Genomic DNA, 21239 nt, shown 5'->3' on the forward strand with positions numbered 1-21239 from the left:
ATTATCGAAATAAGATAACTATATCAAGTAGGGTATCATATGAAAGGGCTTGCATTCTAAAACAGATTTTATTTATTTTTACGCATCATAGTTTTTGAATTATCGTGCAAAATGTCGAAAAAATACGACTGCAGTACGGAAACCTCAGTGTGTGAGCCTGACTCGCACTTGGCCGGTTTTTTATGGATAGAAGGCTAGGGTATCAGCTTTTCGTTGTGCTTTGAACTGTAGGCAGAATAGTTATGTATCTACCGAGTAAATATTTATTACATAAATCATAACAGAATCGTAGATTAACAAATAATTTAATATAACTCAATGTTTTATTTCACCTAAAGATTATTATAATAATAACTGGCAACTATTAATCATATTTAACGTCCAAACAGGCAATAAATAATCTATTGTAATGTATACCTAATTACATATTTTCTGCAATATTAAAGGTTAGTAACAACTAATAAGTTATAATGTAACAAGTAGGTACTAGTCAGAGCCTCAATAGCTCAACCGGTAAAGGAGTGGACTGAAAACCGAAACGTCGAACGGTTCAAACACCGCCCGTTGCACTATTGTCGTACCTACTCCTAGCACAAGCCTGACGCTTAGTTGGAGAGGAAAGAGGAATTAGTAATTTAACATAGCTAATATTCTTTAAAAAAAAATCATATACCTACACTGATAAGGTCAGATAAGTATCTTGTGAGAGCTGAGTGCGATTATTAAGGCTTAAAAGGCATAAAAACACTTTAATAATACTTTGTAGTGTTAATAATGTGAAACACCTATACAGTATACAGGGTGTAACCAGAACGCTAGCAAAAACTTAGCGTTATTGTTATACTGCTTTAACACAATCCAATACCAATAACCATTTGCCTCATTTTGTAGTTTTAGTGATTTAGTATTTTTTAACCCTGCAATGTATAGCGTGCAAAACTCGGGTCAATGCCGCGCCTACGATGTGACGTTCGTTGACCTCTAGCATCAGTCAGATGTTTTATTTGCAATATATCGTGACCTTTCAGAAAAAAATAGGATTTTTTTAGATTTTTTCGCGGTTTTTTTGGTGTTATCATATGTTACTACACCGCGAGGCGGACGCCGGTGGATGCGTGCTTCCTCGACTTGTCGAAAGCTTTTGACCTAGTCTCATATGACGTGTTGTGGGGCAAGTTGAGGGATGCGGATGTGCCGACGGAGTACACGGCTATACTGAAATACTGGTATGCTACCCAGCGTAACCAGGTGAGGTGGGTTGGTGCTCTGTCGGATGAATACAGGCTGGAATGCGGTGTGAGGCAGGGTGGTTTAAGCTCTCCTTTGCTGTTTAACCTGTATGTTGACCAACTTATTGAACGACTGAGTGGCACACATGTCGGCTGCCACATCGATGACATATGTGTCAACAACATAAGCTATGCGACATAACAAACGAGCAGGCGGGTCACCTGATGTTAAGTGATTACCGCCGCCCATGAACATTTGCAGCACCAGAGGAACCGCCGATGCGTTGCCGGCCTTTTAGGAATTTGTTGGTCCACCCCTTTAATAACCCCATGTTGTAATCTAAAGGGAACACCGCCGAAGGGAGTTGATTCTACAGTTTGGAAAATGTGCGTGGAAAAAGGATCTAGCACAACGGGTGGTCGAACATTCTTCTGGGAAGGAAATTTTATGGTATAGTACCTATTCTCGTATTTTGTTAAAGGACTGTGCAGTCTACACGTGATAGTAATAAGTAATAACACGATCTACCAAGGACTTAGGTTAATAAATAACAATATTGCATTGAATAAGCGACCGTTTATAACAAGCTAATTAATTTTACACTCGGTCGGATTGTGCTAAATAAATGATTGGAACGGGAGTAGGTACCTACCTAGGTATTAATATGAGATGTCAAGAACGCGGCGCCGGCGCTAGATTCATTTGCTTGATGGCGAATATTAACTAGTAGATATTGGTGTTTTGATGGATATATTTAAAATATCATCTTCATCAATTTAGCTCAATATTTAGCACGGCTGCGCGATTGCGATAGAATGACAGCTACAATGTCACGATCGCAATCACTTCTGATTGGTTGACGCTCGCTTACTATTTAGAATAGAATAGAATAGAATGTTTTTTATTCATGTAAACTTTTTACAAGTATTTATGAATAGTCAGGTAGTTTTAATTTACCACTGGTTCGGAATGCCGTTCCTACCGAGAAGAACCAGCAAGAAACTCGGCGGTTGCTCTTTTTAATTTTTCAATTTACAATATTATTATACCGTACTATACAAGCCATTGCAGCCCCGTGCATTGCTGGAGCGAGTCAAAACCAAGCTTTTTTATCGTTTACATAGTCTGCGACTGTATAATATGCTTTTTTAGGAGCATACTTTTAACACATTTTTTAAACTTGTGTAAAGGCAAGTCTAAAATTGCTTGTGGAATTTTATTATAAAATATTACACTCATTCCCACAAATTACTTTCCCACCTACCAGAGGCGGAGGGCAGGAGTAGCAAGCTTATTTCGGTTTCTAGTTTGCCTATCGTAAAAATCACCGATTTTTTTTGTTACTGTGAATGTTTTGTCGTACAAAAATTATATTATTGTAAATATATTGGGATGCTACTGTAAGAATACCTATTTCCTTAAATATCTCTCGTAGGGAATCGCGCGGTTTTAAATTATAAATTGCACGTATTGCCCTTTTTTGTAGTACGAATATTTTCCCAATATCTGCCGCTTTACCCCACAGCAAGACTCCGTAAGACATAATACTGTGGAAATAGGCAAAATACACAATTTTTGCATAGCATTATTGGCTACAATGCATTGTTGCAACAAGAATAGGCAGGTTTTACGAAATAGCCCTACAGGTCTCCTTTCAGAATGATAACGCTGTGGCCTGTGGCCATAAAGTCAACCATTAATGACGGAATATTATAGCTGTCGAGCTCCTGTTGTATGAGACCAACGGGATGGCGGTCAGTCATGACTCATGAGTCATTTAGCTCATTAGAATATTTAAACCAATTCAAATGCACCGCTGATAGGTACACCTGACATTGATCTATCGATGTTATTGTATGATTCTACATACAATATCTCAGATCATAAATATTGCCATCAATATTGAATAAAATAAATTATTAGTACTTACTCATCATGTTTTTCCGCGTTCTGGATTTCGCGAGAGCTGCAATTTTCAAAATCAAACCCTTAGTCAAATTGTGTAAGCAGTGGTCCGAGGGTTTCTGCGATGCCCCTGTGATATGCCTCCTCGTTTCTAATTCGATTTTCCCCTCCAACCTAGAAGTAAGGTATCAAGTCAAGAGTGAATAGGCATCTTCTAGGCAAGCGCGCTCCATCTTAGGCTGCATCATCACAATGCTAGCAGGTTTGATTTGAGACATTGAGGGCACATGAGTAAGGGTTTTGCAAGCTAAATCAAAAACTATTATTATGAATATTAAAAAATCTGTTTAGAATATACAGGTAAAGCCCTTTCATATCAAAGTTGAAATCAATCAATCAATCAGCCTGTTTGCGTCCACTGCTGGACATAGGCCTTCCCAAGAGCACGCCACCACACACGATCCTCCGCCTTCCTCATCCATAGACTTCCCGCTACCTCAAAGTCGCTATATCAAAGCCAAAAAGAAAATGCTAATTATTTGTTCATGAACACATTTTTTGTGATCACAAATTCACGGTTTTCGGATTTTCCCTTTACGTGTGTTGTAAGACCTACCTATTACGATTTTAGGTCAACGGGAAGTAGGTACCTATATCTTTAGGCTAAATCTATGGCTATCTTGACAGACAGAACGAAGTGATCTTATAAAGGTTCCTTTTTCCTTTTGAGATACGGAACCCTAAAAATGTTGGTAACAATTGGTAATAGGCTTGTGACAAGCTCCAGGTACCTCTGCAAATCCGACAAGAAATACACCAAGCCAGACACTGATCCCAATATACAAGGAGTATTAGCATAACAGCGCGTGGGACGTGGCTTATGCAAATATTATATCGCTCTCGTGTCCCGGGAGTTCCTGGATAGCACGGGTGCGGTTTATGGGACTAGGAAATGTATCGGTAAGATATGCCTGACTTATTTTATTGGGATATGGGAACTGTTGTTCGTGGGAACCCAAACTTACTTAGCCTTATAGGAAGGAATATGATTATATAGGGAATGTATTATCTTGCTACTAGTTTTCATAGCTGTATTTGGGTACTGAGACCTCAGAATATATATGTAAAATTCAAAGTCCTGGCTGACTGACTGACTGACTGACTGATTTATACATCAACGCACAGGCTCTAGAGACATGAAATTTCGAGGGTGTGTGTTCTTTGTAAAAAGTAGGTATCCACTAAGAAAGGATTTTTCGAAATTCTACCCCTAAGTGAGTTAAATAGGGAATGATAGTTTGTGTGAAAGTCCGTAATTTTTAAGTTATTCGCATGAAAATTGGTATTTGGGTTTTCGGTCCCAAATGAAGAAATACGTACTTCAGGATTTTTTGAAATTCAACCCCCACCTCGATTTTCTAAATTCCACCCGAGCGAAGCCGGGGCGGGTCAGGTACTCTGAATATATAAAAGGAAAAGGTGATCTACACACAGCCCAAACTATTGGACATATCGGGCTGAAATTTTGCATGCAGATAGCTATGATGACGTAGAAATCCCCTAAGAATGGAGTAAAGTGTAGTCCACAAGTCACAGGTATAAGCTAGATTTGCTAAAACGCGACCTGATAGCTTAGTGGTCCGAGGTTGATCTAGGGTACGCATCTTTTTTTTTTTTTTTTTTGAGTCTATCGCCCGTAAAGAAACCAGTCCTCGAGTCGGAAGGCGCACCTTTGTGTTCCTGGTGCGCCTCAGACGGTGTGTAGGGACTTCATTGGTCCCCTGTGGTGGGTCCTCAGCAGGCGCCGCTGGCTGGGTTGCGCGAACGTGTTTGGCCCCGTAGCCCAGCCACCAGGCGATGCGTGGAACATCGTGGGGTTTTAGTCGGTAAGAGTCCGACATAACCTCCGCACCTCCCCGGGTGCGGTGGCATCCATGAGGATTTCCCCACGGAAAAAAAAAAGGGTACGCTGTACGCATCTTTTAACTTCGAAGATATTATGTGCCTTTACTGTCAATGATTTATTCAAGTTTTTCACACAATATTGTAAATATGTGCCTACTTACCATGTGATATGCAAATCGCATAAATCTAAATAGGTAACGAGCTCAATATCATTAAATAAAGACAATAAAGCATTCGAGCTGATCAATTATGGATACGGATCAGGCATTAGCATATCCAGTGCATTCCCATCACCATAGGTATCTCATCTGATTGGCGCCACGCGAACATCATTATTATGTGATTGAATTGGAAAATAGATTTTTATTAGTTAGTTAAACTTTGGTTTGGTTTCTATGTTTTATCGTTCATTGATTCATAGCTCAGGCTAGAGGCAATGAACGACAAACATAGAAATCTCCTTTCATTAATCACAAAATGGTAGAGGTTTTCTTGGGATAATAATGCGGTGGGTTTCCAGGGAACAATAATACAGTGGGCCGGTGTTGGGTCACTCATGATGATGATGTATAGGAATCTAGGTAGATAAAACATGAAAGTATTTACTACTAGATGATGCCCGCGACTTCGTCCGCGTGGATTTAGGTTCCTAAAATCCTGTGGGAACTCTTTGATTTTCCGGGATAAAAAGTAGCTTATGCCATTCCCCGGGATGCAAGCTATCTCTGTACTTTTCGTCAAAATCGGTTGAACGAATGGGCCGTGAAAAGCTAGCAGACAGACAGACTGATAGACAAACTTTCGCATTTATAATATTAGTATGGATATGGGTAAAGTGGAAGAGGTTACAGGCTAAACTTTCATTTGAACAAACATAAAAGACTCTTCCTTTTGTGTTTGTTCAAATGAAAGTCAAGTTGGGCTGAGTTTACACGCGCGTCATTTCGTAACAGTCAATCAAGCGGGTCATTAAAATGATGCATCAATGATCATAAAACGTTGAGGTTTATGGCTATTTCTCCTAGTACTTCGATGTCTATAAAATTGCCAAGTTAATGAGATCCTCTTCATGATGTAGACTTAAATGTAAAGCGTCTGTTAAGTGCAGAATATTAAAACAAGGCTGTGAAAGCCGGTCATTTACACACATATACCATAAATATGTAGGTAGATGCCATTGAAGTTTTGAAAAGAACTATAGACGAGTTTCTTACTGATACTTCCAGTAGGTAAGGCATTTCGAACTACTCCTAGATTGTACTTGATAACCAGTAAAATTGCTAAAAACATGTTTTCTCTAGATTTAGCTAGATTAAAGAGAGTATTTACTTAAGTGGAAGAGGTTACAGGCTAAACTTTCATTTGAACAAACTAAAAGACTCTTCCTTTTATGTTTGTTCAAATGAAAGTTAGGTTGGGCTGAGTTTACACGCGCGTCATATCGTAACAGTCAATCAAGCGGGTCATTAAAATGATGAATCAATGATCATAAAACGTTGAAGTTTATGGCTATTTCTCCTAGTACTTCGATGTTTACAAATTACTAATGAAATCCTCTTCATGTAGAACAAAACTGCTAAATTAATGAGATCCACTTCATGTAGAAAACGATGTAGACATTCTTCTACGTATAAACGGTAGCTACAGAATTTTAAAACAGGGCTGAGCAAGCTAATCATTTCTGCATACCCACTATGATAATAACTACTGTTTTAAGCTCTTAAATAAATTTAAAAAAAACATGAAGTAAAAAGGAGGGCATTCCAAAGTAGTGATCGATTTTACTTCATAACCGGTAGTAAGTAATAAAATTTATCATCATCATCATCAACCGATAGATTCCCGCACAGCTGGGAATTAAGTTTCTTGTAGGGGCTTCCACACGCCATGGTCTTACACTGAGTGGATCCACGCAGCTTAGTGCGACTCGTTCGATATCGTCTGTCCACCTAGTGGGCGGTCTCTATCGCTGCACTATATATATCGTCCACCCATCGCTTCCTTTGTCTACCCCTTTTCCGCTTTAAGCCATCCTTAACTTCCCATTCGTCTTAGATCTTTGCATGTCTTCCTGTCCTTTCTGGTGAAGCCCAACATGCTGCGTTCCATACCTCTTTGGTAGGTGTGCATGTGTGGGTGCGGATAAGTAGATTAGCGTCGTGGACGTTGCTACCACACGAGTAGATATATAGACCAGAGGGGAAGCTTCACACTAGCTCACGCACACCACGACGTGCCACGGACGCTCCGTGCGCCCAGCTTGGCGGCAAACGGAGCGTCCGTGACACGTCGTGGTGTGCGTGAGCTGCGCTAGAGTGAGTGAACCTACAGCCAGCCGCTAGTATGAAGCTTCCCCTCTGGTCTATATATTATCTACTCGTGTGTTGCTACGTCGCTTCCCGCATCCCGCGTTCATGCCGCGCAGGTATGGCCGTAGGTAACTTTTTATTATTATTATTATTATAGCCTTTTTGTTCCTTAATAATGTTTCTTACACTTATTAACACACACTTTCATTTATGTCTATAGTTTGTTATTATTTATATGTATTATTTGATTTAATGTTAAGTTACCATATATATATATGTTTTATTTATTATTTATAATATTATGTATTAAGTTTTTTTTTTTTTTTTAATTAAGGACCTCTCTATGAGTGTAGGCCTCCTCCATTTTTTTCCACAATTTTCTGTCTATAGCTTTATTGACCCAATTTTCTCCCGCTATGCTAGCTATTTCATCTGCCCAACGTTCCAGCGGTCTGCCTCTTTTTCTTCCCCTCTGGTCTATATATTATCTACTCGTGTGTTGCTACGTCGCGTCCCGCATCCCGCGTTCATGCCGCGCAGGTATGGCCGTAGGTAACTTACTAACTTTTAAATTTAGCTTACTAAACGTATAAATTGAATCTGCCTCGAAATCAATTGCCTCGTTTACCATATCGATCACTACGAGCGGCATTGGCGCAAGCAATTCATTACCATCAGTCATCGGCATTTCACAAGCCATTAGTTCGGCTTCGGTAATTATACATTACCGACGGTCCACAGTTCTGAACATCTACTTGTTAAAAGTCAATAATCGCGACTATTAATCATAGTACGAGTATATCTCTCACTGCTTTACTCACGTGATTAGTCGACGTTAGCCCGACTAGTTTCGATCCCATCCGGGGTCCTTTTTCAAAACTAACTCTTAATTAATCGGGGTAACGTCGACTAAACACGTGAGTAAAGCCGTGTGAGCAGTGGCGTGCAGGTCATAGAGGCATAAATGCACTGCTTACCCCAGTTGTATCAGCTCAATGCATATTTTTCATTATGACCTGCCAGTAAACAGGTTCCTACCTAACTAATGCCTACCCTAGCTTAAAAGTCTGTGCACGCCACTGCGTGTGAGATATTATATACTAGCTGATGCCTGCGACTTCGTCAGCGTGGATTTATGTTTTAAAAATCCCGTGGGAACTCTATGTTTTTCCGGGATAAAATGTAGCCTATGTCACTCTCCAGGTCTTAAACTATACCCGTGCAAAAAATCATGTCGATCCGTTGCTCCGTTGTGATGTGATTGAAGGACAAACCATCATCTGGTAATTCATAAATTAGCATGTAATTAGTAATGTTCTTTTTATTTCGAAGTTATATTATCAGATGATAGCATTGTTCAGTTTTCAATTAGTATTTGATAGAAATCGCAATCATCATGATAACAGAGTGCGAATGTTTTTCTTATAGCTAATCATAATAATATGATCATAATTAGATATTATCACAGGTATCATAATCATGAAGTGGGGAAATACGTTGTTGAAATATGTTTTTACCCGACAACGGCAAAGTCATAACTTCATAAGCATAAGTGACGAAGGAGCGAGAGCCTCAATAACCGTACTGTATCCCTTTCTAATAATAATATGGTGGCCACATCACAAATGCCACTAACTCAAAACACGCACTTTTTGACTTAGTGACCTTTTCATCTAGGGGTGCGATATGTTTTCTCAGATTCCTTTTTCGTCTGCGATTCTTTTAATTACTGTAGGCCGTAGGTACCCGAAGGGTGCCAACGGGACCATATTACTTACTAAGCCTCCACTGTCCGTCCGTCTGTCTGTCAGCGAGCTGTATCTCATGAACCAATGTAATCTCATGAGAGTTGAAGTTTTCAGTGTGTACTTAGTTCTATTGCCGCTATTACAAGATACAATCAAAGTTTCAAAATGGCCGCCACGCAAATTTAAAAAAGTACATAGTGTTATATTATCTTGTACGATGATACGGAACCCTTCGTGTGCGAGTGAGACTGAGGTTTTTTGGGGTTCCGTACCCAAAGGGTAAAACGGGACCCTATTACTAAGACTCCATCCTTCATTCTATCCATTCGTCTGTCTGTCTGTCACCAGGCTGTATCTCATGAACCGTGATAGTTAGACAGTTGAAATTTTCACAGATGATGTATTTCTGTTGCGGCTATAACAAAAAATACACAACAATATCATAAAATAAATATTTAAGGGGTCTCCCATACAACCAACGTGATATATACGTGGTAACGTGGTACGGAACCCTCCGTGCGCGAGTCCAACTCGCACTTGGTTGGTTTTTTCTTACTGGTTCGATTGTTACGGGCTTATCCCTGAAATATTTTACCTAAATCGTCATTAGTTCTTGAAAGAATGTACTAATTCATCAATGTGTTTATTATTATGAATCATAATACAAATATTTCTCTGTCCCTATTTCGATAAACGCCGGCGCCATGATTATCGAGATAAGCACATCAATTACAAACATTTGGCAACAGATTATTAATATAACCTATATAAAAAGTACAAAGAAATATGACCTTAATTCCTTAATTACTAACTGCTAAAATCACGTGCATGCTTTTATCAAAAAATACCATATCTTATTTGAGTTTCGTATTCAAAGGAGGTGTGTGATATTATTGATGACGTAAAAAAGATATATTTATTACAATGAATTGCAATGAATTGCAGTTTTTTGAGTTCGTCACAACATGCCGTATTTAATTTTGGATGTTACTTTTATTGAACTTTACACCCTTTATCAGTTTTGATAAGGATTTCTAGGTTAGACACATTTTTGTGTCATGAAACATAGATACTGGTAGCTGTAGGCGTCGCAAATTTTTGAAATGCTGCTGAAACTCTGTCCGATGTATTGCATAATTTTCATTTCGTTTAATTTTGAATAATATCAGATGACCTCCCTGGCGCAATGGTAAGGCGCTGTGGTCTTGTTAGTGGGAGGTCCCGGGTTTGATTCGTGGCAGGGATTGGGAATTTTATAATTTCTAAATTTCTGGTCTGGTATGGTGGGAGGCTTCGGCAGCGGCAAAGCCGTGCCGCCAAGCGATTTAGCGTTCCGGTACGATGCCATGCAGAAACCAAAGGGGTATGGGCTTAATAAAAAAAAACCTTCCAGGTTAGCCCGCATCCATCTAAGATTGCATCATCACTTACCACCAGGTGAGATTGCAGTCAAGGGCTAACTTGTATCTGAATTTAATTTTTTTTTTATTGATTTTGAATAGCCTAACACAATCTTTTAAATATATTCAGTTAAGTTTTGTTTTGTTTTCGTAAATAACTTTGCTACAATCTTTACTACGATAGTATCCTATCTTATTTCCGCAATAAAAAATGTAAATTTTATCACTTATTTTATCATCTATTTTAAAGAAAATCGTAAACTCTTGTATGTTTAAAGTAAAACATGTGATTATCATTGATACATCTAATATAATAAAATTTTGTGAGCCTTTTAGGGCTTTTGAGTCTTGGAACAGATCTATAAAACCAAATATTATTACCTATACCTACTTGGCTATCTTAAAATACCATATCGGTCGATATAGTAAAATGATACCAATTTTTATTTTTAATATTTTTATTTAAACAGCGAGGTTGCGATCCGCGCTCTGGGGCCTACCTGTGGCCCTACCGCGGTTGTTTGACAGCTACAATGTCACGATCGCTATCATCTCTGATTGGTTAATGCTCGCTCACTATTGGCCACAATGCATTGTGGCAACAAGAATCGCACAAATTCAGCCAATCAGAACAATTGAGATTGTAATAATGATTGATGCAGGTTTTAGACAATCGCCCTTCTGGTCCAAAGGTTGTCCATCGCCATTCAGCGTGGCAATAGTGCCAGCTTAATGGGCACCTTTGGCCCAGGGGCAACCAGGGGCGGACTTTTTGGCGACGTTTAATTTTAAGTTTGTATGTTTTATTTTAATATTTTTAAGTACTTTTAATTTAGATATAAGTTTACTAACAAAATATAAAAAAAATACTCATTTAAACAGCTCTTTGAATCTAATACAGATTTTGCAAATATCCATTTATCCAGCTGGCCTATCCTGTAGGTATTAATTACAATGGCCTATCTGCAATTTCATTTAATTACACGACGAATAAAGTCCAATATTGATCGCCAGTCTATCAATCAAAGCAAATAAAGCTCGATTTGAAATCATTCTGTCTTGGCTTAACTTGGATTAAACACCAGGACATTCAAGATACCCTTAAAACTTGAGTATACCCTTAACATGAAATTTGAGAACACTATTCTAAAACTCCATAAAATTTGAAAAAAAAAACTTTAATATTTTAAAAATATTACGAGTATATTACACATTGAAATTCAAAGCTACAATTAAATTGTATCCAAGTATATAACATAAGTAAATAGGAATCACTATGCTTGAAGAGTTCACTTCATACTATTCTTTTAGTCCTAGAGCATTTGAATCCACTTTGAATTTTCATTACCCAAGTATTCAACGTGGAATTTACCTTTCTCCGTCTATTATCTCAGTTTGACATTTCATCCTCGGCCCACTATTGAGCACGGGTCTCCTCTCATAATGAGAAGGGAAAGGCTATGGGATCTCCATGTATGTCACAGTATAGCGATTTTACAGTTCAGAATGTTGTTTGTTCGCAGGTGCGCGATGTGGCGACGGTGGTAGAGGGCCGGAGGGCGGCCGGACGGGGCCCGCGCGCGCCCCTCCGCCCGCCTGCCCCCAGTAGCGACACGCGCTACTATGCTCATGGCAAGCGCCCTGTCCACTTTGCTCGCGGTGAGTATCAGCCACAAACTGAACTGTGGGCGCTTATTATACTGCGTTCGTCGTAATCGAAAGTTCACAAAATATACATACTTAATATCATTTAAATAATCCAGGTAATTATTGCATTAATATTTTAGTTCCATCATCATCATGATCAACCCATCACGGGCTCACTACAGAGCACGGGTCTCCTCTCAGAGTGAGAAGGGTTTTGGTCATAGTCTACCACGCTGGCCATGTGCGGATTGGTAGACTTCACACACCTTTGAGAACATTATGGAGAACTCTTAGGCATGCAGGTTTCCTCACGATGTTTTTCTTCACCGTTAAAGCAAGTGATATTTAATTAATTAAAACGCACATAACTCCGAAAAGTTAGAGGTGCGTGCCCGGGATCAAACCCCCCGACCTCCGATTAGAAGGCGGACGTCCTAACCACTAGGCTATCACAGCTTTAGCAGTAGTTTAATACACCCTTATTAACTTGTAAATGACCAACATATAAATACATGTAAATATCCAATCTTTATTCGCCTACTTTGGAAAAAAAGTTTAATCCGCCGATATTCGATTTTTTTTAAAAATAGAGATAGCGTGCAAACGAGCAGGTGGGTCACTTGATGATAAGTGATTACCGCCGCCCATGAACATTTGCAGCACCAGAGGAACTGCCGACGCGTTGCCGGCTTTTCAGGAATTTCAGGAATAAATTATTATTAAGAAACTCAAATAAAACTTTTTAGAAATTTTCTTACAAAACATTAATGCACCTATCTAAGTTATTACATAAGTTACGTTTGTAGTCTACTTAATAAACATAGGAATTAAATATCATAAAGGTTTAGATATCGTCAGAATGTTATGTTAACAGCGTGAATTATAGCAACAACGTTACGTTGGTAGTTCTCACACAGAGGTGCGACACGCTAGAGTCTGCAATACTGAAAAGATCAACCCCTGAGTTTCTTGCTGGTTCTTTTTACCGAGAAGAACCAGCAAGAAACAAGGGCATTTCGAACTAGTGGTAATTCAAAAGCGCTTGAAAAAGTTTATAATGTACTAGATTATGCTCGCGACTTCGTCCGCGTGGACTACACAAATTTTAAACCCCTATTTCACCCCCTTAGGAGTTGAATATTGAAAAATCCTTTCTTAGCGGATGCCTATGTCATAATAGCTATCTGCATGCCAAATTTCAGCCCGATCTGTCCAGTAGTTTGAGCTGTGCGTTGATAGATCAGTCAGTCAGTCAGTCAGTCAGTCACCTTTTCCTTTTATATATTTAGATAACAAACATTTTTATATTATGTACCCGCACTTCACCCGCGCTCGCCCGCACCGGGATAGCGCGGGGGCTGTGCGGGTGTGCGGGGCGTCCCCACCACGATTGTTATCTCGACCTGTCGCGTATTATACCTAATCAGTATGGAAAACATAGCGTATTTTGGTGATTGGTTGGTCAGTCAAAATTATTAACGCCCACTGACTTTTTTGTCTTTATCATTTGTATGGGATTACGTAACAGAAAGCTCCATATTAATTCCTCTTCGTAGATAGAGTATAGGTCAAATAACCCAAATAGCTCCTTAGTACAATCCCCGAAGTAGGTATATCCTGTAGAATACCGACAGACAGGCAATCTTGTATAAGTCCCGCAAATTGCTATTGCGCTGAAACCATGTCTCATTAACATCGAAATGACGTCATTTTGACGTCAGCCGAAATAAAAATATACCATCAGCTCGAAACTTCAGTCTAGTGCTGAGGTCACGAAAATAGCGGCTACGCGCATTAGCAATTTGCTGGACTTTTAATTTGTAACATTTGGTTTGTATGTTTTGCTTTTTTTGTCTTTTCTTGTTTTGTGAGCTGAATAAACTTTTATTTATTTATTAATTTATTTATTTATTTATTTTACCAATGTTAGGTCTACGTCTCTATGGTGCTATAGCTCAATGACCGTTAAGTGTCTCGTTCCTCGTGTGAAGCGGTATCGACTGCTCCAATTATGTGTAATGGCTTTATAATGGGTGTCGCGTTAATTTCACAACACTATCTATTAGTTATGTTTTTATTTTTTAAACGTGACGTAAACTTTCAATTTATTATGTAAGAAGATTTTACGGTTAGATTATTTTTACCAGACTACGGCAAACTAAAAAGGAAGGGATTTTAGCAGTCTATGTAGGTTTGCTTTTATGTGTGTTCCACCGCAGCGCCTAAACTACTGAGCCGATTTTGATGAATCAGGTGTCAAACGATTCTTTATTATAGTACGGGTGATATAGGCCACATTTTATACGAATAAAATCGACCTGACGGATGTTAGGTACATGCAAAAAAGTGGGGGTCTCCAAAAATATTTTTTTTATTTTTTCGAATGAGGCATCAAATAAAAGAGAAAAAAAATACTCTCAGGCACGCAAGTTTCCTGACTAGACGATGTTTTCATTCACTGAAGCAAGTGATATTTAATTAATTGCTTAAAACGCACATAGCTCCAAAAAATAAGCGTGCCAGAGATCGAACCCCCGACCTCATAGATGATACATAATATACTGGTATAGATGCGCCACTAATTAATCTGCCTTTTTTAACTACACGACCTCTCCACTAGATGGCGCTAGCATATTATATAAGTATATATATACCTACGCACCTAGTATCTAGCTCCTATAGTACCTTTGCTTACTTTTGAGGGTTTATTAAGTATTTGTGTAAATAATCTAAAACAGAAAACCACAACGTGAATCTATCGTTCAACAAGAATCTATCGTTTTGTGGTTTTTTGCTTATAGATTTAAATGCACAAGAGTGAGATTTAATTGCACAATAGTGACATCTAGTACAGTTTTAAGGCTCTATGCGAATTAATTTAGCACTTCCTGAGCGCTAGATGGCACCGCTTTCCATACATTAGGTTTGTATTAGTTGAATGTACGTCGTGTCACCCCCATGCCCGACCTTTCGAATAAGAGGCCGTAGGATATCACCACAGCTAGGTGATTCGCTAACTCAGTGTCTAACACAGAATGATAGCCACCGAGGTTGGTTGGTTCTACGTTGCTGCTTCACTGGGTGGTAGTAAAATATTTTTTTCGTAGAAAACCTTCAACGGATTAAAAAATGAGCTCTGTGGCTATCGTTCAGTGTTAGACACTGAGTTAGACAATCACCCCACTGGACTACATAACTACCCAAAATGACACTTTTATTCTCGGTCTGAATATATTTAAATTCCGCAAGTGAACAAATCAATAAAAGGCAATCAATTGCATACATTAAGTACTTTTATCGCGATCGGCGTTAGGCCGTAGACATTCCAGGCGACTACTCACAGCTAAAACTAAACACGAAGTTATTTTGTTACGACCAGCGGCAGTGCCCACGGCCAGTGTAGCGCCGGCCTGTAGAAGCAACACTCGTGTGTGGAAAGCTAAAAAAAGTTCGCCCGTGTCTATGGACGCGCCGGAAAAGCGCGCGCTAGTTCTGCGTTCGTTATTTAAAAATTGAAAAACCAAATGGAAAAAGAACTGCGCAGTCAAGTGTTATTATTTTTTTAAATCTTGCTTCCAGGCTCTGGATTCTTACCGTTATCGAGTCTAGTGATATTTTTTGTAACGCACAGAATTATTAAAATATTTTTTACACATTTTAAATTTCATTTTATTATTTAGTGTGCTTTTATAAAAGTGACTCGAATGTGGTGCATTAATGGACCTCAAATGAACGGCCGTGTTAGTTTCAAATTTTATGTATGATTTATTCAAATTCTTGGATAAATTTACTTTTGCTCGTGGCAATTGAAATGGTAAGTCATATTCTGTTAATTAAATCCTGAATATATTTAGGAATTTTTAACTTTGTAACCTAAAAAAAAATCGGATTCGTATACTCTACGTCTCTAATATTTCGGTACTATATTCGCAATTTTAATTTCTACATTTAGTGAGCTACTTTCTGAATTAAACTTAGAATAACAATTTAAATTAACTGAAAATTCGTCTTGTTTTGTTAATGTAATTGTAAATATCTATTTGGATGCAGTTTATCTACATAATTTACCTGTTTCTAGCGATGCCAATATACCTATCATAAATTTATAGACGATTGGCGCCAGTGATTTCAAGTGCTTTTAATTACCTTTTAATATTATTGGTTATTATTTATTAGATACTATTTAACGACCTATTTGAATAGCATGATATGCCTGCCTATTTACGCAATTAAATAAACAATATTTAATCCAAATTCTGGTAGTTATTCTTATTAAATAGATGGTCTTCCAAAATACGTAAAATCCACGTCCTTTGGTTAGTTTTATGTGATAACCATTTTAAATTATCGATTAAACTAAAAAAGCACGTCAAACGACGTGACGTCATACACCAGTATTTCATAGAAGCTCGCAAACTAAGCGCGCTTTTTGACGTTTCATAAAAAGTTACTGATTTGACTAGTTGTCAAATATTGGATTTTAGGTACAGTTTGGCAATTCATATAGATACACGTACTTCTTCCGCCTTTACCTACCAGCAGGAGGTCTCGATTGATATTCGAATTAACCTATAAATGGCTAGGTTTAATGCTATTGCCTCATTATGTATTCTATGGAACTTTTATATTGGTTGTAATTTAGAAATCGATATTATCCGAGCTTATATTTTATTGGCTAATAGTTATGATTGTAAATTTGTAACCTTGCGTTAGTTAGTTGCTTTAGGTAAGTACATGATTGGTTATATACCATGGCGCCAAATATGGTATACCTTGGTACAAAGCATTGGAATCTTTGAAAAGAGCAACCGCCGCGTTTCTTGCTAGTTCTTCTCGGTAGAAATTATGTCTATGATAGGTCCCTACCTATTCTAAATAAATAATTTGACTTGACTTGACTTGACTTGGAACTACCTATAGGACGAAGGGTTCCTTCTTTTACTATGGATCCCTAAAAATTGGCTATAGTTTTATCCCATAGCCTAAATAACGTCCATAATCATTTTCAGTTCTGATGAAAATCAGAATGCCTTCTAACTTGTAGGTACAACTTAGGCTGAGACCCATAGAGCACACTTTGACTTTGCTCAGACTCAAGATTGAGTTAAAACGAGACAGATTTATGTGAGAGATATACATCTGTCTTGTTTTAACTCTGAGTTAAGTCTAAGCAAAGTCAGAGTGCACACCCTTGTATACTCGTATGCATGGAAGTGTTTCTATTTACGTTAGAGATCGAAGCCGGTATAAATAAAGTGTAAATGAAATTAACCAAAACGCGACTCGAAAGAGAGTTAATTTGTTCTTCGAGAGTTAAGAGAGCTCTCTCCGCCACTCGCTCCATACAAACGTAGTTTGGCATTGATATCTCTATACACGCTGAATATTTGTAAGGATTGTTTTCCCGAACCGAAATGATTTTGTCATGGTCTTACAATCCTACTAATATTATAAATGTGAAAGCGTGGATGTTTGTTACTCAATCACGCAAAAACGACTGAACGGATTTGGATGAGATTTGGAAGGGAGATAGATTATACCCTGGATTAACACATAGCCTACTTTTATCCCGGAAAATCAAAGAGTTCCCGCGAGATTTTGAAAAATGTAAATCCACGCGGACGAAGTCGCGGGCATCAGCTAGTCGATTTATAATTATAAGAGTCAAAAATGGCAAATTTTCAATCGAGAAAAACAAAACTCGAATGAGACCTCGAACGAGAACGCGATAGCGGATTTGTAGTGCATTATCTCTGTCGTCGAGAATCGAGACCAACAAAACGTTATAATAGGTATGAGTGACAGAGACAACGCTCTACAAAGCCGAAATGTCATTCTAAAGGCCGATGTACATAATTTTCTGTGATAGCCTAGTGGTTCTAATCGGAGATCGGGGGTTCGATCCCGGGCACGCACCTCTAACTTTACGGAGTTATGTGCGTTTTAAGTAATTTAATATCACTTGCTTTAACGGTGAAGGAAAACATCGTGAGGAAACCTGCATGCCTGGAGAGTTCTCCATAATATTCTCAAAGTTGTGAGAAGTCTACCAATCCGCACATGGCCAGCGTGGTAGACTATGGCCAAACCCTTCTCACTCAGAGAGGAGACCCGTGCTCTGTAGTGAGCCGGCGATGGGTTGATCATGATGATGACTGTACATCGAGTTTGATTGGTTCAAATAAGAAACCAAATTAGGTTTGTATGGAGCGAGTGACTTAGAATCTCCTCTTAAGTACATAAAACATACTCACTTACTGCTGACTGGTATGTTATTTTGTTACTGCATTTTCCATAATGTTATTATATTTAACGTTGTTATAATATTGGTTGATTCATTACTTACGGACAGAAATGAAGACGTGACGTCTGCCTCCTAATCGAGAGTTTGAGGGTCCGATCCTGGGCATGCACCTCTCTAACTTTTCAGACTATATGTGCTTTTTAAGCAATCAAATATCGCTTGCGTGAAGGACAACATCGTGAGAAAACCTGCATGCTTGTGAGTTCTCCATAAAGTTCTCAAAAGGTGTGTGAAGTCTGTCAATTTCCGCGGCAGAAAATAATGCACATCTACCTTTATAAGGAGATAGCGGATTTGTAGAGCATTGTCCCTGTCGTTGAGACCGACAAAACGTCATATATAGGTATGAGTTACACAGACAACGCTCTACAAAGCCGAAATGTCATTTTAAAGGCCGATGTACATTATTTTCTGCCGCGTACTGTAGGTATCGGTACTCTGATAATGTCTACTTCAATATGTAACCTCAATAATTCAACGGTAAAAAGGTTGGATTGAAAACTGAGAGGTCTTAAGTTCAAACAAACTCATAAGAAAGCTCAGAGTAACTCAGCGGGCGATGGAGAGAGCTACGCTTGGAGTTTCTCTACGTGATCAAATCAGAAATGAAGAGATCCGTAGGAGAACTAGAGTAATCGACATAGCTCAATGGGCTGCGAAGCTGAAGTGGCAATGGGCAGGGCACATAGTTCGTAAAACCGATAGACGTTGGGGTCCCAAGGTGCTGGAATGGCGACCTCGCACCGAAAGACGCAGTGTTGGAAGACCCCCCAATAGGTGGACGGACGACATCAGACGAGTCGCAGACCGTGGCGTGTGGAAGTCCCTACAAGAGGAGAGGGGAGGAGGAAAGTAATAATATCCGCATTTTCGTAATGAACAGCCAGGCTGATTCTTTACGCAACAACGAAACAAATCTGTAGGTATTTGTGGTACTTTGTGATAAGCTAAGTAAATTCTGGCACAAATTGGCAAAGTGGAGTAAGCGAATAGTATCGATCTTGTAACTTAATCTAGGGTCAATGTATTGCCCCTACGCCCATTGTTCCTATGTTTACGAGGGGTCAGGGGTCAGGGGGCTCACTTAAACGTTGCTAACAGATTTATACGCAAATGCATCATTTGTTCTGCGTGCGAATTCATTTCCATCATAATATTGAATATATGTAGTAGGTATATTGATTATTATTAAATATCTATGATTTATAGACCGTTTATTTCAAATTGTAAACGAGAATGCAGTATGCACAGATAATAATAATATTAATTAAAATTAATGTTATCTATATTATATTCAAAGCGACAAATGACACTACGAGTTAGTAATGACTAATGAAAAAGAAGGGAAAATAATTTCAAAAAAATACTTATTTTAGATAGTTTTGAAGATCGCATTCAAAATACTGATATTATAGTACTTCTAATATTCGAATAAAGGTTAGAGCGATAGGAGGAAAAATCTATGTCTCTATTCGATAGTAAGATCCATAGAGGTACATAAGGGGTGGTTTCGACCTCAATAGTAAGGTCAGCTTCGAAAACAAAACTTCCGAGTAATTAAAAAAATCATACATTTTCGCATTTTAGCGTTAATGCTGTTTGCAATTTTAAAATATTCATTTAAATCCCATTTACTTTTCCGGGACTCCTAACCGTTTACTTTCAAAACATTACGTTTTTCATACTTTATCATCTATGGACGTATGGAGCTGAAACGTGGACCTCTAGTGAGTCTCTAGTTCTCCTACGGATGTCCTCATTTCTTTCAAGCATAGAGTTCATCACCCGTTGAGTGAATCCGAGCTTTTTTATAAAGCCCATAGTCAGCGACCATGTCTCAAACCCATATGACGTATTCACTAGCAAAACGCACTTTTCTTAAAATTTGGTCATCAAGCACTAAGGAATTTTAGTCGAAAAGACATCTCGAAGATTCCCGAACGCTACCCAGCTTAGTTGGTTATTTTTTAAAAAGAATATTAATAGCCAAGGTTATCATGCTGACTAATATTCCCCTTTCCTCTCCAATTAAGCGTAAAGCTTGTGCTAGGAGTAGGTACGACAATAGTGCAACGGGTGGGGTTTGAACCGTCGACCTTTCGGTTTTCAGTCCGCTCCTTTAAACGTTGTGCTATCGAGGGTCTGATTTGGCGACTAACCTCATTATTAGGTCATCAAAAAGTTTTCCTCTTTGAAATTGGTAACCGTTATCAATCTGCTCGCACGCCTATAAAACTCCGTATAGTATAAGTAAATTATTTTGAAAGACACAAGGAAGAAGTAAAAGTCCTACTCTAACGTAGACCACCATAAATATCGCGAGTCGTAAAACGCACAGAACCACCACCACGGTGGTATTAGCGCAGCCTAAAGACAGCCTTCATACAGTCGGTCGACAGATACCTCTGGATTCTAGGCCAGGGTTGTTGCGGATACGAAAATTTTGACGTCCATTGATGCGGATGTGGGTTCAGGATTTTTATAGATATTTCAATTTTAAGTGCAATCAATTTAATTAGTACTAAGTACGTTTTATGAAATCAAATTATTTACGCGGATGCGGATGCAGATATGTGAGTTATTGCGAATGATCCACATTTGCGGCTGCAGATCAGAATATCCGTAACTGGTGTAGACAAAGCAATCTTGCGCGGCCAGACAGGGTCGAGACGGGAGGGAATGCCTACTGGCAGAAGTCGGCAAAACAAAGTGTATTACTAGTTCCCACGCAACATTGTCACTAAAATATTCTTCAATACGGTATTTGACAACTAGTCAAATCCGTAACTTT

General features: G+C 38.6%; 2 protein-coding genes across 3 annotated transcripts in view; both read left to right on the top strand.

The window, feature by feature from the left end:
* The window catches only part of LOC117990099 (uncharacterized), a 278450-nt gene that overhangs the window by 224019 nt on the left and 33192 nt on the right, over window positions 1-21239 (top strand). The window contains exon 4 of one of the 2 annotated variants that reach the window (XM_069504362.1): window positions 12021-12156. In XM_069504362.1, the coding sequence (XP_069360463.1) occupies window positions 12121-12156 (36 nt within the window). In that variant the 5' untranslated portion in view covers window positions 12021-12120. Of the gene's footprint in view, window positions 1-12020; window positions 12157-15479; window positions 15959-21239 lie in introns of those variants that run through there. The other variant, XM_034977545.2, reaches the window with a different exon arrangement.
* LOC117990200 (arrestin domain-containing protein 17-like) overlaps window positions 1-21239 on the top strand; it is a 436990-nt gene that overhangs the window by 202487 nt on the left and 213264 nt on the right. The gene's annotated exons all lie outside the window — the stretch shown is intronic.

Source organism: Maniola hyperantus, chromosome 17 (genome assembly GCF_902806685.2).
Source record: "Maniola hyperantus chromosome 17, iAphHyp1.2, whole genome shotgun sequence".
NCBI classification, from domain to species: Eukaryota; Metazoa; Arthropoda; class Insecta; order Lepidoptera; family Nymphalidae; genus Maniola; species Maniola hyperantus.